The 16,698-nt window shown below is 32.6% G+C and overlaps 1 protein-coding gene across 1 annotated transcript in view; it reads left to right on the top strand.

Moving 5' to 3' along the window:
- Positions 1-12,079, top strand: part of LOC145666850 (homeodomain-only protein-like) — an 88,830-nt gene extending 76,751 nt beyond the window's left edge. The window contains exon 3 of the mRNA XM_081734425.1: positions 10,268-12,079. Coding sequence (XP_081590551.1) covers positions 10,268-10,345 — 78 coding nt within the window. The 3' untranslated portion in view covers positions 10,346-12,079. The remainder of the gene's footprint in view (positions 1-10,267) is intronic.
- The last annotated feature ends 4,619 nt before the right edge of the window (positions 12,080-16,698 follow it).

Genomic DNA, 16,698 nt, shown 5'->3' with positions numbered 1-16,698 from the left:
ACGTTAATAATTTTTACAATAAACTTATTGTGTTGCTCAGAAAATAGTTTAAAACGGATTTATTTCTATTGTCAGATACGATACTATTATCAGATAGTGTCTGATGAAGCCAAAATGGATAGTTGGCGAAACAGTTACACGTTAATAATTTTTACAATAAACTTATTGTGTTGCTCAGAAAATAGTTTAAAACGGATTTAATTCTATTGTCAGATACGATACTATTGTCAGATAGTGTCTGATGAAGTCAAAATGGATAGTTGGCGAAGCTGTTACACGTTAATAATTTTTACAATAAACTTATTGTGTTGCTCAGAAAATAGTTTAAAACGGATTTATTTCTATTGTCAGATACGATACTATTATCAGATAGTGTCTGATGAAGCCAAAATGGATAGTTGGCGAAACAGTTACACGTTAATAATTTGTACAATAAACTTATTGTGTTGCTCGGAAAATAGTTTAAAACGGATTTAATTCTATTGTCAGATACGATACTATTGTCAGATAGTGTCTGATGAAGTCAAAATGGATAGTTGGCGAAGCTGTTACATGTTAATAATTTTTACAATAAACTTATTGTGTTGCTCAGAAAATAGTTTAAAACGGATTTAATTCTATTGTCAGATACGATACTATTGTCAGATAGTGTCTGATGAAGTCAAAATGGATAGTTGGCGAAGCTGTTACACGTTAATAATTTTTACAATAAACTTATTGTGTTGCTCAGAAAATAGTTTAAAACGGATTTATTTCTATTGTCAGATACGATACTATTATCAGATAGTGTCTGATGAAGTCAAAATGGATAGTTGGCGAAACAGTTACACGTTAATAATTTTTACAATAAACTTATTGTGTTGCTCGGAAAATAGTTTAAAACGGATTTAATTCTATTGTCAGATACGATACTATTGTCAGATAGTGTCTGATGAAGTCAAAATGGATAGTTGGCGAAGCTGTTACACGTTAATAATTTTTACAATAAACTTATTGTGTTGCTCAGAAAATAGTTTAAAACGGATTTAATTCTATTGTCAGATACGATACTATTATCAGATAGTGTCTGATGAAGTCAAAATGAATAGTTGGCGAAACTGTTACACGTTAATAATTTTTACAATAAACTTATTGTGTTGCTCAGAAAATAGTTTAAAACGGATTTAATTCTATTGTCAGATACGATACTATTATCAGATAGTGTCTGATGAAGTCAAAATGGATAGTTGGCGAAACTGTTACACGTTAATAATTTTTACAATAAACTTATTGTGTTGCTCAGAAAATAGTTTAAAACGGATTTAATTCTATTGTCAGATACGATACTATTATCAAATAGTGTCTGATGAAGTCAAAATGGATAGTTGGCGAAACTGTTACACGTTAATAATTTTTACAATAAACTTATTGTGTTGCTCAGAAAATAGTTTAAAACGGATTTAATTCTATTGTCAGATACGATATTTCTATCAGATAGTGTCTGATGAAGCCAAAATGGATAGTTGGCGAAACTGTTACACGTTAATACTTTTTACTATAAACTTATTGTGTTGCTCAGAAAATAGTTTAAAACGGATTTAATTCTACTAAAAGTAAAGCTTCTACAATGGAAAATAAATTTTCAAAATCAAAATTCTCTCTAGTTTCGATTAAACACGTATGGGCATACAAACGATGCTTTCATTTCCTCCTTTCCTATATAATTTAGCATTTTTTACTGATTTTTTTGTTCTGATATGTTTCTCTGTATCCTTTTATCTACTATTTCAGATTAAACCAATGGCATATTTAGGATCTTGTTTCGAGGTAGAGGCTTGAGAACCAGTAAGAAGTATTTGTGTTGTACGTGTAATGCCAAAAAATAACTATGAAATTATTTCGGCGGGGGGGGGGGGAGCTTGAGCCTGATAGCCACCCTCTAAATACGCCACTGTATTAAACTATCAGATTTTCCAGATTGCAATTTTGTGCTCCGTGCGGTAGGCCTATAGCTGAGAATAAGCTTGCATATCTTTTAATACACATAGTTCTGGCGTTGATTTTTTGGGAACACAGAATTTTAGTGTTGATCTGACATCGCGAGATATTGAGGAGGTAAATAAGAAGTGGAGAACTATAGAAAGCCATGAATAACGACAATGAAAATGAACATGCACATCACACATCATTCATTGAAAAGCCATCTTGCCTTCCATACCCCTTCCTGGGTTTTAACGCCTGATGATTTAATTTCACTTTTCCAAACGACTGAATGTATAACATACAGATTTTGTCACAGTTGTGGACCAGCATGCTTAAAGTCTTTTTTTTTTTCCCTGCAAATAACTTGAACTCATTACGAAACCAACTCTGCTTGTTGATAATAGAATTGGACAGCGTCAAAGAAGCTGTCAACGACGAATGTTCTGTTGCATAAACTTTTTCTTTATTCGCTTGACTAAATTTAGTAGCTGCTTGGTTATGCAATGAATCAGCTGTTTAGTTTGGACTATGTTCCTAAATAGTGTCTGCCAAATATTTATTGGCACAAAGAACAAGAAAAAAAAACACTTAGAAAGATGCTAACACTAAATCTATTGTGAACAAGTTTGACATCATGTTACATACATAGATGTGGCCAAAAAGGAGAGTTCAAATTGATGACTGAGTCCTGGTAGTTACTGTAAAAATTGTCAGTTTTATAATGATGTAAACACAGAATACTAAATTGGATAAGAAAATGAAATCTTGAGGTTTTACGTCCCACGTTTATGCTGGCTAAACTAAAGGAGACGATGATGATGAGACATGAATGAAATGGTGGAATGAAGAAAATGGGAGGAAACGGGAGAATCCCGAGAAACCACAAGCACATGGTGTTTGTCCGCCACAAAGCTCACATGCGCGACCTGGGATCGAACTAAGGAGCCCATTCACCAGAGGTGAACGCTCTACCACTGAGCCATCGCGGCCCCTTAAACTGGATAATAAGAAATAAGTATGGTGAAAATTGATGGAAGATCTTAAATTCTCATAACTGAGATCTTTCATAATGTGCGCAATTACTGACTACTATTGACTATCTAAAAATGTACAAATAAAACCATTCATTTATATTTACTCATCAATTTTATTTTGAATATCTAATTGTGCTAACTTTTTCAGTAGATTATGTTTCTTTTAAAAAATGAGTGTTTTTATAAAACCTATCTATGCATATAATTTTACTCAAAATTGCGTTAGTTGCAAAAGCAATAGGATAAACTAGCCATTAGCATAGTAAAAAACCCTAAAGAAAAGCATGCTTGATTAAACATGAAAATGAAAACAAGAAGAATCAATATGTACATTTATCAAATCTATTTATCAAACTTTGTATAGTTTTTTTTTTTTTTTTTTTTTTTTTTTTTAATCAACACTATAGTCAGTCAAGTTTAGGTAGGTAAAAGTTTACTACGTGTATAATAAGTCAAGATTTTACGTGTATAAGATCAGTTCTGAATTGAGAACTGTGTTGGTTAATTCATATGTAAAATCACAAGCAATTTTGCTAACGTGAACGTTAGAATTTTTTTCTTCTTATCTCTGAAAGATTATTATATTTTCGAAATACTTTTAATATTTTTTTCCTTACACGTCTTTACAAGGATAAACTAGAATATCTTGCAACATACTTACACCACGAAACAAGTATTCCATCAACTATGGATCAAAATATCATTCATTCTTGGTAAAACATAACCTGATATTGCACCATGGTTTCAACAATAAATTCCCATGTACACCCCGCCGCTCCATTAGGAAATGTTCGGAAATTTATTGTGGTATATACTATGTTTAACGTAAGAATTACGAGCTTTATGCCTACTGAAAATGTTGTTAACAACTTGTTGTAAGTAGAACAAACGATGTGTTTCCAATTTCAATCTCTGAAAGAAATTTCACTTATTACATGTCAAGTAAGTTGTTACTCATGATTTCACTGTTTGCTGGAAGAATCTTTGGGAAAGTTCAGTTGTAAAATGAGAAAATACTGTACTTTTTTTGTTGTTTTTTTCTTCTTCCTGTTCATCAGTGAGTCTTCCTGGTTTTTCTTTACGAGGAATTATTACCGTTCTAAAAGTTGTAAAATATATATAAATGCATTTTTTTCATTCACTGTATCAGTTAATAACTCATTGTTTTCGGCCATCAAATATCGATTAATAGATTGAGGTGTAACATGTTCCAGCACTGAGGTTATAGGAAACGTAACATATGACTACAAATGCAAGGATTACTGTAAAGAATCTTTATGCTCCACCATTATTATTATTATTATTATTATTATTATTATTATTATTATTATTATTATTATTATTATTATTATTATTATTAAGTGGCAAGCCTTGGGGCTGAGTCCCCCCGTCCTTAGACTCTCTCCTGGAAATGTTTTCCTTCACTTTGCTCGAAGCTAGTATTTAGAAAATGCTTATTAAATAACAATCGGTAATAGTGATTTCATTATATAAATATTCGCTTATACTCGTCGTCTTTTGACAGATACATAAAATTTATTGCAATTAGTGGCGCACGGAGGGGCGTATATATATAGGATCGGGTCCAGGAATTTCTGACGGGGGCTGCACCAATAACTACCATTACATTAGAATTAAATATGAAATTTTTAAATGCCTTTACTCATCTGTGGTGTAAATGAGAAATATTGTTTTGCTTGGTGAATCCTTTTTCTTCCAACTTCAGAAAATCGACTTAAACTATTACTTTTGCAAAACTCCACTTTCTTTCAATCCCCAAACGGAAATATGACAGCAGAAAGTTGTGGAAAATGTTGCTCGTATTTTCACTGCTAGCTTGTCATTGTAGTGTATATTTACAACGAAGGGGTGCACGTGCGCCGGTGTACCTCCCCAAATCCGGCCGTGTTTTTTTTTTTTTTTTTTTTTTTTTTTTTTAAGTTTCTAAAGTGGATTTTATTTGCTGATGTGTATATCTTTATTTCTGGCTCTAAGACAGAATGATTATTTCTGGCAAAACAGAGTAGAGCAAAGGTCAGTGTGTGTATCAGATCAAAAGATGAAAGAGTAGGTTAAATGGACCACGAATGGATGACGAAAGTTGTGGGAGACATGATCCAACTAGGCCAACGGCGGAAAAATGTAGAGTGGTAATTGACCACAGGGTTGCCAGGTTCTCTAAATAAACTCCTTTCTCAAGTTATTTTCTCTTCTATTCTATTATACATGTATAGTATAATTACAAATTCAGTTGTAATTAGAACATTTTTAATGCTCCTTTATTGAACCTCGCTTGGTCGTGGCTATATGGTTATCGTTCTCATCTTTGGTATGCCAGGCTCCGATTCGATTCCCGCTGGGAATTCATGAAGCTAGATCGTTACGTCCCACTATGGGTTACGGATTTACCTCTGACACAGGTTCGACGTTTAAAGGAATCTTATTTAAAGGAATAAAAATAAATCAAACCATTTTTTGAACGTTCATAATTGAAAGGCTAAGGCGAACATAATGATATGTTACATTTTCTAACTTTCGAGTACATTGGAAAAAGAAGGTTGACCATTCCAAGTCAATTCAGTGCAATGACTTATACCAAACAAACTTCTCCAGCCATCTACAGGTACATTTCCGAAATAAAACTACCTACACACTCTTCTGTGGTTCGATCACAACTTATTGCCTAATAACTCAGTTCCACCGAAAGTGGCTCTTATTATTAAGTTCGCCCGAGCTGCTTAGTTGTAGAATATAGTGGCTCAGTAGTAGAGCGCTCACATCTAGTATGAGAGGTGCCTGGTTCGATCCCAGACTATGCGAGTTTGTGGTGGACAACAGCATGTCCGTGGGTTTTCTCGAGGTTCTCCCGTTTACTCCCACATTGTCATTCCATCATTTTTTCATAATCATTCACTGTCATTAATCATCCATATCCTTTAGCCTATAGAGCATATCCGTGCAAATTTTAATTTATTAAGTTTTATTCAAATAATTCCGGTTTCGGCAACGGAGAAAACTGAAACCGGTTTCGGCAACGGAGGAAATTGAAACCGGTTTCGGCAAAAGAAGTGTTTTTTTTTAGAGAAAACCAAACCGGTTTTGCAGAAAACCGATATGCCGGTTTCCGGTTTTTATAAAAACCGGTTTTGCCCATCCCTAGTTTTTACAAATATATTATTATTATTATTATTATTATTATTATTATTATTATTATTATTATTATTATTATTATTATTATTATTATTATTATTACGATTCTAAAACTTACTTGCTAGGTTGATGTTGGGATATGATTTTTGTCCGATTTCAAGATCAAGAAAGAGGTCTGTTTGGAAAGTCTTAAAAAATTTTAACAGAAGTCATCGTGGCACAGAATACACACACAAATGCATTTACATCCTATATGCTGAATGGTTGAGCTCTCTTTGCTTGGCTTAATAAATTTTAAGAACTCGTCTTTTTGGGAATATTGCGTGCACAACAAATGAATGGTTGATAAGCTGATGCCCTGAGTAACGCCATTTAAAACTACAGAACTGAAAATAATTAGATGAGAAGAGAATTAAAAATAATTGCTCTTGGAGTGATGTAAAATCTAATAGTTTAATTCGATGCTTCAAGAATTCACACCGCTGTGTTCTTCAATGCAATCTTTAAAAATGTACGTCACTAGAAAAATTAGTTTCGTTTGATATTTCTGATGGAGGCTGTTTCCTTTCTTTAGTTTAGCACTTTGCAGTATCTTAGAGACAATTTACGAGTTTATTCAATAATATTCGCCTTCCTAGCCATAAGACAACAAAACTTTTAGCATACTTATCTGAACAATTTCTCTTTGTATAATAAAATTAGTAACCCTGCAAGAATTCAAACTCGAAGCTATACAAATCCCGGCGGGAGCCCATGTGTTTCGGATTCCACGTTAATCAGTAGCTGGCCCGTATCCACGGAGGGCTAGGTTGGGTCGCCCCCCCCCCTAAATTTTGACTGCCCCGCCTAAAATTTTCACGGTAGGCTTGCAGATGAACTATGATATGGTTGGGTCGGGCCCCCCTAACTTCTACCGGCTCCCCCTACATTTTGGGCTGGTTACCGGCCTGATCAGTAGGTTCACGTCTCATATAGTCTCGCTCCTAAAACGACGCTCGCGAAACTCAACTCAATTCGAAACTGAGGACATACTATAACCATTGGGTTAAGAAGCTATTGAGAACAGTACATAAAGAATATTTCTACTATGTTTGAATCCTCATCATTGTATAGAGCTTGTGCGCGGAGAGCGGAGACGTATGCAAGAGGTGGGTCCGAACCCTCCCTAAAATCCCGACTTTTCTGTAAATTTGGTCTAATATTAGGAATGATTTTACAAATTTTATTATAATTTATTCTTTTATTGACTTTGGGGCCTCCGAAAAGCTTTAGAACCCCCGAAATAACTTTCTGTGTATGTGCCTGGCGAGGAGAATTGAAAAATTCACTCCATATAATACGTTTCATTGTTTGCTATTACCTGGGAATTATTATTTAGAGTTTTATTCTCAAATGCCCTGGTAACCATGTTTTTATTCCAATCTTTTCAAGTATAACCTACTCTTGTTGTTCCTCTTTTGTATGCCCGTGTGCGGAGATTTTTCGATCAAAGGAAGATCCCAATTGAAACACTAAATTGATACACTGCATACAAATTCTTCCTCAATTGTCACGCCCAGTCTAAAAGTTATTTTTTTCTTTCTTTTTCTTATTTATCTTTCATCGTGGCCGCCTCTGCTTTCGCAACTAGCGCAGCATCTTCTTCTTCTTTTTCTTTGTCTCGGTTTAAGAGTTTGAGAAACAAGGCGACACCCTTCACTTGTCGTATCAACAAGTGTGCGCCCTCTTCTTAAGGCAATTAAGCCATGATTTGAACAATTTACAAAGTGACAATTCATAGATTGTTTAGCTTCAAGAGGAATACGGATATAAGTCTTCCATCATGGATAGGTCCAATAAAGAGAAACACTTCAAGAATATGTGTTTGTGTGTGTGTGTGTGTGTTTTTTTCTCAGTTCTTTAAGATTATAACTATATCACGCTTCATGTATTAATACAACCTTTCTTTTCTCTTTTCTTTTTTGCTTTTTACGCCTTCTTGAGTACGGTTAAGCTTTTTGCTTTTGACTTTTATGCTTGATTAAGATTTTGAGAGCCAGGAGTGTCTTGGAAAGAATTGACAACAGAAAAGTATCCCTTTATATTATTATTATTATTATTATTATTATTATTATTATTATTATTATTATTATTATTATTATTATTATTATTATTATTATTATTATTATTATTATTTGATAATAAAGCAAGGAACACTTCCAACTAAGTGTTACGTTAATGAATGAAATACATTTTCAATATGTCTAAGATATAATGACATAAGTAATCAATGTATAGTGGACTCTTGGGTTATGAACTGAATACATTCCGTAACGCTGTTCGTGAACCGAAATTACCGTATGTTCCCCATTGAAATTAACGTATGTATATACAATTAATTCGTCCTAGCCACAGAAACAGTACTGTATGATTTATTTATTTATTTTACTTTTTTTTTTAAATATTCTTCTGTAATGAAGATTATAGAATGAAATTAACATTGTGCTTTGTAAAAGACAGAGAAGTAGGTTAAATTAAACAAAACAACATAAAGGCTAAAAGAAAATTTTACAGAAAAGAACAAAAATTAGTTTTTGAACACAAAATTCTGAGAGGTAATGTTTAATGCAAGCACTGGGTGAGTGGAATTGTCAGTATACGTATCTAGGTGTACATGCGTTCGTACCCCGAAATATTGTTCGTATGCCAAGGGAAAAGTTCACAAAACTTATTCATAAACCGATTTACACCGAGTTGTTCACTTGGTCGATTTTCACTGTTTTTTTAAGCTTTCTCACCTTCTTCTTCTTCTTCTTGTTCTTCGTGGGTCAGCAATCTCTTGATTAGTTCGACAACTCTCCATTCTTCCTTATCCTGAGTCAGAATTTTCATTTTCTTCTAGCTTATCTTTCCATCATTTTGTATCATTTTGTCCGTGTATTTTCAATTGTGGCCTTACTCTGAATATTTTTCTTTGTCATTTCTTCGACAAGCAATAGCATGATTCCATAATATTTATAATGTGTCCAATCATCCTATTTTTTTTTTTTCAAAATAATGTTCAGTATATTCAGGAGCGTCATTTCAGATTTTACTTGGGGGGGCAAGACCCCTTGATATAAGTAAAATTTCGCGTTTTTCACTGATTTACTATTATTCTATTGATAAAATCTATATACATCTCAAACTCAGGGGGGAAATGCCCTTCCCTGCCCCCCCTAAATGACGCCCCTGAGTATATTACCTTTTTCCTCACGTTTTTCAACACTCCTTTAGTTAGATCCACCCACACGAATTTATTAAAAACAGTTTCAAAGATTTTAAGAAAACAACGTCCATTAATTGATACAATTACTTGGTAGAAATGTTGAATGCGTTTATTGCTGTTACGTTTTTCTTTTTATCATCAAAATAATAATAATAATAATAATAATAATAATAATAATAATAATAATAATAATAATAATAATAATAATAGTTCAACTCAGTGTTTATAACGTTGCCCTTTCTGTTTATGGTTCTCACAAATATTCTCTTATACACTTGACGTGAAAGTTTTAAAAATATAAACCCAAGTATTCTGGGATGTTTTGTAATAGTATTCACCTCTATATGTATAAAAATTGTCCCTTTCTATATGTTGAAAATACACCAATTTAAAAAATGGCGGCTAAAAATGTTCAACGATCACTACAATTGAGAAGATTAATAATAATGATCATAATCGTAATAACGTACAAATGAGGGGATTATATAAAAATTTTACAGCAAACAGTGACAAATTTGTTCTCTTGAATACTACTTAAAGAGTTGAAATTATCTTAAATGTTATTTAGTAGCATAATATTTGCTAATAAGAATTATTTCAGCGAGTCTGGTGCTGTCTGTTTTTTAAGAGGATCATTTTTTTCTTATTTCCCGCAAAATTTATACGTATAATAAGTTTTGAAAATAAGCTTGTCGGTTATTAATTTGAAGAATTATGGTTGGTAGAGCTTTTACTTTCGGTAAAAATTAATTTGAATTATTCTGAAATTGAAAAAGAAAAAAATATTTTAAATCTCTAGTTTAGTTCGATATCACTTTGTATAGACAATGGAGTGATGAAATCTTAATTATTAATTTATAATGCTTTATTTCAGGCATGGTATATGCAACGTCTGGCTGCTTGGAGAAGGGAACAAGGTTTAAGCGCGAATATGGGTCGTTTGTGTGATTGATGGGCTACATCAGAAGAACAAGAATACTGCATACAATAATCATTTAAAGAAATAAAAAAAGAAAGAACATTTATACTGCCAAAGGTTCTCTAATGTATAGATATTTTTTGTTATTATTTGATTTTCATAATACAAGTTTGTACATTAATATTGTATGATATCTATTTTTGAGTTTTTAAATAACTATATACAAATGTCGAGTTACGAAACGTTATATGCATGTATGATATCTCATAAACGCCTGTAAATAGCTTCAATAATATAAAGAACTGTTCAAAGAAAGTACAAAATGTTTCGGTTTCTTAAACCAAAATTAACATAATTTAAGTTTGTACACATCATAATTACATCGACTATTACATCATGATTAGGAAGATTATACATATTGTGTAATTATTGATAACTGACTAGTTGTCATGGAGAAAGGATAATAGGTTCTTCAAATCTTTTATTCTGATAATACAAACTTTGCTACTCCATTTGTTATAATTATTAAGATATGTATATGTATGTACCAAAGATTCTTGCTTATTTTTTTCTTCTTTTAGAAGATGCTGTTGTAAGGAAAAAACGTATTTATTTTAATAAGAATATACCAACGAGTTTGTATATCGTTTAGTTTAGAAACAATTATTAACGTTAACATTTTTTTTTCGGGTTTCAATGTTTAAAATCACTTGAAAAAGCCATAATCTTAAAAGATATAAGATCATCTCCTCACTTGAACACTTAACATTCTCGAGAAATAATATCATTGTTATAAATCAGATATTGTTATTGTTATTAAACAACAAAAAATAGAATCTAATAATATCATTGTTATAAATCAAATGTTATTATTCCTATTGAGCAACAAGAAATATGAATCTTTTATCTGCCGTAAAATATTTCTAGAGACGCAAGAATAATTGCTCTTTCCTTGTAACTTCTTATTTTACGTATATAAACACAAAAGATAAGGTACCTGTGTAAGTAACTAGTTACATATACTATTAAAAAAACAAATAACGTTACATATATGCTGGAAAAAGTGTACATTAATAATAACTTACTATTTTGTATCATAGCCCATATATGTATATAACTACATATATTGCTAAGTTATATGTCGTAAGAATTACGAAACCAATGAAAGTAATTTTGTTATAAGGTACTAATTAGTTTTGCCTCTCAGCAGCACAGTTAAGTCCGATGTAAGTTTTATATTTTTGTTTTTATTTCACATAGATCTGTGTACAGTAAAGTACAATTGATACGTATATTTGTATATTTCTGCAGTTGTAGTAATAGTACTACTGGATTTGTTTCTCTATGATAAAGCTCTGGATCCTATGTAATTATGCAAATTTTAAACAGTATTAAGTCAAACCATCATTTCCATTTTGGATAGCTATTCATCACTTGTGAAAACGTTAAAAAAATGTGAGAAAGCTTTGCACAATGATAAGTATTGTGTCATAGAATGCAAGTATCAATGACTTATTCAGCAGTACATTGGTATAAAAATCTCTTGTATTTTAAATAAAGATGGAAACCATATTTGGTCTTTATTTACGTATATTTGGCTCAATTCATTATTTGTTAATACTTCCAATGTAACAGAAACCAAAGGTACTGTATTGACTATAAATTTATTATTTTTATTTAACAAATGAAACTTGAAACGCAGTTAGGGAAGAACAGATAATCTTGTATTCTTACTTATTATTTTTGTAATAAAGTCTTCATATTTTATTTTTAAGTATTCTAATTTTACCAAGGATCTTATAAAATAGAGGATCTGCCCTTACAACAAAATCTTGAAGCCATACGTCACAGTTTCGCCACCCCTCTGCCCACTCCGCCCAATAGCATTGCAATGTTTTGAGCCAACAAACATGGCGGAAACGAAAGTAGCCAATCAGACGATGGCGGAAACGAGAGTAGCAATCAGACGTGCCGATGCTCGGTTGTTTTTTGGCTGCATTATTTAATAGGATGAAGATACATATGGCAGATCCTCTATTTTATAAGATCCTTGAATTTTACCAAAGTATTCTGTTATTACTTTTTTCTTTTAATTTTTGATACGACAGTTGATATTACCGAAAATCAAATTATTGTAACAAGAAAGCGAAATGAAGTTACGTCCAACTTTCGTGCATTTTATCAAGTCATTAATAAACGAATGCAGGTGTTACAAGAAAAACTGTCAACGATCAGGATCAGGAAGTGAACTCTTCTTTCTTGTTATGCCTGACCTACTGTCATAGGATCCATAATAATATGTATTGGAGGGAAGGTGGAATCTTAAGAGGGTAAAACACTCCCAAAGTGGTTCGTTTGTAGCAATAGCTATGTTTAGAGAAGATAATATATATACACAGAAAAGAAAGCGGGATGAAATTAACATTTCCTTTAGTTTTTTCTCGGTATTAGGTAACTCTCGGGATAATGACTTAAAATAAATTCCATTTCCATGTAATCGCTCCCACAAACTTATAAAGGACAATCTCTCTCAGGTAGAAAATTGTAAGGGTTTAATATAAAATTATTTATTTCTAATGGATATTTTACAATGTATTAACAATAATTCATTGTGTAAATGAGTTCATTTTACTAAATGAATTAGGGTCTCATTTTTCATTTTCTGCCCTTTTCCATTGATTTAGTAACTGTCGGTGGCAATAGCCGATTAGTGTTGGACGTTTAGCTTCGGATCATACGAGGCACAATCCATCTTGTGTTCGAGTTCTACTGAAGAGCACGACCGTTTTCAACTATCCTCAAAGTCTGTGTTCGTGTCCCTGTTGTACTGGATGAAGTATTCAGTAGTATTCATTAAAATGCCATGGAGGCAAGTGTTCCATTTGGTGCGACTTTTTTTCTTTTTGAAAGGGGTTACCGAAACTCAAACTCAACCCGAATGATTTTGTCGTGTGGGAAATTGTAAAATCTGAAGTGTATGCTTTAAAAATTCAAGCTGTGGATCATCTCGTACAATGGCTACTCTAGGTCTGGCATGTTGAGTTAAGAAAAGAAAGGAAAAGAAATAAAGAAATTAAAAGCAGAGGAACGTTTGAGAAACTGTGCTGAAAATGATGGTAGGCATGTGCAGCACATTTTACATTAAAATAATATTTTCTCCTTCGCTTGGGTCAAAAACTTTTACTACCATACTGTACATGCATAACTTATACAGTAGGACATAAAGGCTTTCTCCATCTTGTTCTGTAACTTCATTCGTTTAGATGTAAACACTTGGAATAGCTAATTAGATACGCGAAAAGCCGTAATAGAATGGCACTGCCATTGTTTCTGTTTCCATAGCTTCACTGTCACCATACACCAGAACAGGAAGACTGATTACAACTATTCTAGAGCGAACAAACATTTTCTTTTTTTCAAATGTCAACATTTCACGCTTTTATTTTAAAAAGCAAATGTACAATGTAGGATAAGGCTTTCTCCTCACCTACAACACTCATTCTTTCTCAATACGTTTGCTGTTCACAGTAAATAAGTCGTCCCGGATTTCAGTTAGAAGAAAAAGAGGTCAAACATACAAGAAGCAGGCAGCATTTTATTTTCAAATCTCCCTTTTCCTGTTCACTTTTTTTTCTTTTCTTTTGGTCTTGTGAGAAAGGTTCATCAAAGTCTATAGACCGTGAGAAGAAAAGGTCACATAACAGAGGTCGCTGGTTTACACAATAGACAATTACTCAGCTTCTGTGATGTCCTGATGTCTTACGGATGAAAGGTAAACTTTTCGTCATTGGTTTACTATATATATATATATATATATATATATATATATATATATATATATATATATATATATATATATATACACGCCTTCCGCTGAGCGATATGAAAAGGAAATAGAGAAATGCGAAAAAAGCATATAGTTTTTTTTATACAGTATATATATAAGATTAATACCTCTTACCTCTTATTATTATTGCTTTTTTCTCCATTTGCTTATGGGTACATACCTCTCTCTTGTTCACAATCACCATGAATGACATAACTCTAAAGAACTGCTAAGAACCAATGACGCCAGTTTCTGTATAACTTTAGGGTATGTATTTCGTTCCAGATATTGTCTACAAGAAAACTCAATAAGCACAAATATGAGGCCCAAGCAAACTTTAAGAGGACCGTCTCCTCGCCCCTCCCAGGATCGGCGCATATGCTAAGAACAACGATAATTCATTGTAATATCTCATAATGGACACCCTTTCATCTGTAACGACAAATTCTTAAATATTATCGTTACTTTTCACAGTTCGCTAATATAATGCCTCTGGATATCACGTACAATGGAATCACACAACTTAATCAAACACTTACTACTTTGAAAATACACAGTGATTTTATACAGCGTCGGCTTTCATTATCTCCATATTTTCTCTTACAAGGAAACTTACGGAATTGTCACTCACCGATTTGAATGAAACTTTGCACACTTGTAGAATATCAAAAAAATAATCGACATGTTTTTTTTTTCGGCAATGGGGAAGATGTAAGGGTAGAAACCACCCTTTGAACGTTAGGGGTGGTCTCTAATCATAGACAGAAAACAATCATTTAATATAGAAGGAAACATATTGCCAAGGTGAAGGAGACATACTGCCAGGGTTTAGAACAACTGATTCGAATCTGACGTCAAAATTACAAAATTCAAAATGGTGGATCCAATATAGAGATTACAATTACAAAATGTCTTCTGGTTTGAAATTCTCTGCAGTTAATCAAGAACAATTATAGTTGGCAGGGGTCACTATGAGAAGGTTGCAGACCGATTTGAAACCCCTTTATTTTAACGGAGTGCTTGATTAACGGGAGTCTCTACACCTCCCCCTATTTGGGGTGCTTATGTATAGTGACTCCCCCGCCTCTCACTATGTCAGAATTTCATGTCCTCAATTGTTATAATGATGAATTTATTGGGAAAACGCGTCACTGTAATGATATTTCGTTAAAAACAAATAAATAAAGTTTGTGATGCATAAACATTGTTTACACCAAGCTCACCTTATTACAGCAATAACTGTGACAAATCGTAAAATGCAGCACAATCTTCTTCCAAATAACTCTTTTTTAATCACGCATATCTAATAAGATTTGCAAATCTGGGAGAAGAAAACTGATTATGAACCAGTGATTTGGATCTAAATTATATTATTACGGAGATGCAAATTTATGTTACAGTTGTAGAGGGCAATATCAGTAAAATGTCTCAAGACGAACACATCAAGAGGTTGAATCCTACCAGTTATTAATGCAGAATGGTTTCTATTTTGAGGTAGTCTTTTGTTCGTAAAATTGGTTGAAAAGTTGATGAATTGTGACGACTTCACAAATATAATAACAAAATGGACTTTACTTTAGACATTGGGAGAAAAACCTTTTGAAATATGATCTCACAAGACCTGATGTTAATTTTCCCGAATTTAATATTTTCACATTTTCAGATTAAGAGAGATTATTTTGGACTATAGGGTCAAATGTTTCATTTTTTTTTCCCTGCAAAATAGTTAACAACGCTGATAACAACACCATTTTCAGAAATTAAAGGATGTATGGTGTAGCTATGAGTCATAGATTTCTTGCTTGTGCCACAGTTTCTACTGTTTGTATCCCTGTGAACACTATAGTGAGAGATGCAGAGACTCAGTTTAATCAAGCTTCCCATTACAATAAGTACAGAAAGGGGTTTCAAATTGGTCTGCCAAAACAAAAAAAAAAAAAAAAAAGTGTCGATTATTTTTTGATGTTCTACAAGTGTGCAAAGTTTCATTCAAATCGGTGAGTGACACTTCCGTAAGTCTCCTTGTTAGTATCACAATCCATCAATAACTACTGGTTGTCAGCAACCCCCCCCCCAAAAAAAACCCGACGAATCTGGTATTACAATAACAACGGTTAATTATATATATATATATATATATATATATATATATATATATATATATATATATATATATATATATATATAGATAGATAGATAGATAGATAGATAGATAGATAGATAGATATAGCTTCTTCATCATCACAGTTTATACCTATTTTTAAACAACACCTTTTGCCCATAATAATTAAAATTACAAAAATGGAAATATAATGGAAGTATGACAAATATACAATATTGTATACACGACTCCAAAAGTGCATTACCACCTGCAATTCTCGTTTTCCTGCAATAGCAGGCAACCCAAAAAGCTCGGCGGTTGGGTTGGTTCCGAATTCGAAAGGCGTTGGACCAAACCTCAATTTTGTTAAAAATATATCAGTGTGGCAAACTGAAAAATAAGGAAATAAAACAAATTGTTAAGAATGACAATTTTATTATCGTGACGGAGTTGGATGAC

Source organism: Thermobia domestica, chromosome 12, assembly GCF_964235325.1.
Source record: "Thermobia domestica chromosome 12, izTheDome1.hap1.1, whole genome shotgun sequence".
NCBI classification, from domain to species: Eukaryota; Metazoa; Arthropoda; class Insecta; order Zygentoma; family Lepismatidae; genus Thermobia; species Thermobia domestica.
The sequence above is the reverse complement of the archived record's forward strand: the minus strand, read 5'-3'. Positions and strand labels throughout refer to the sequence as shown.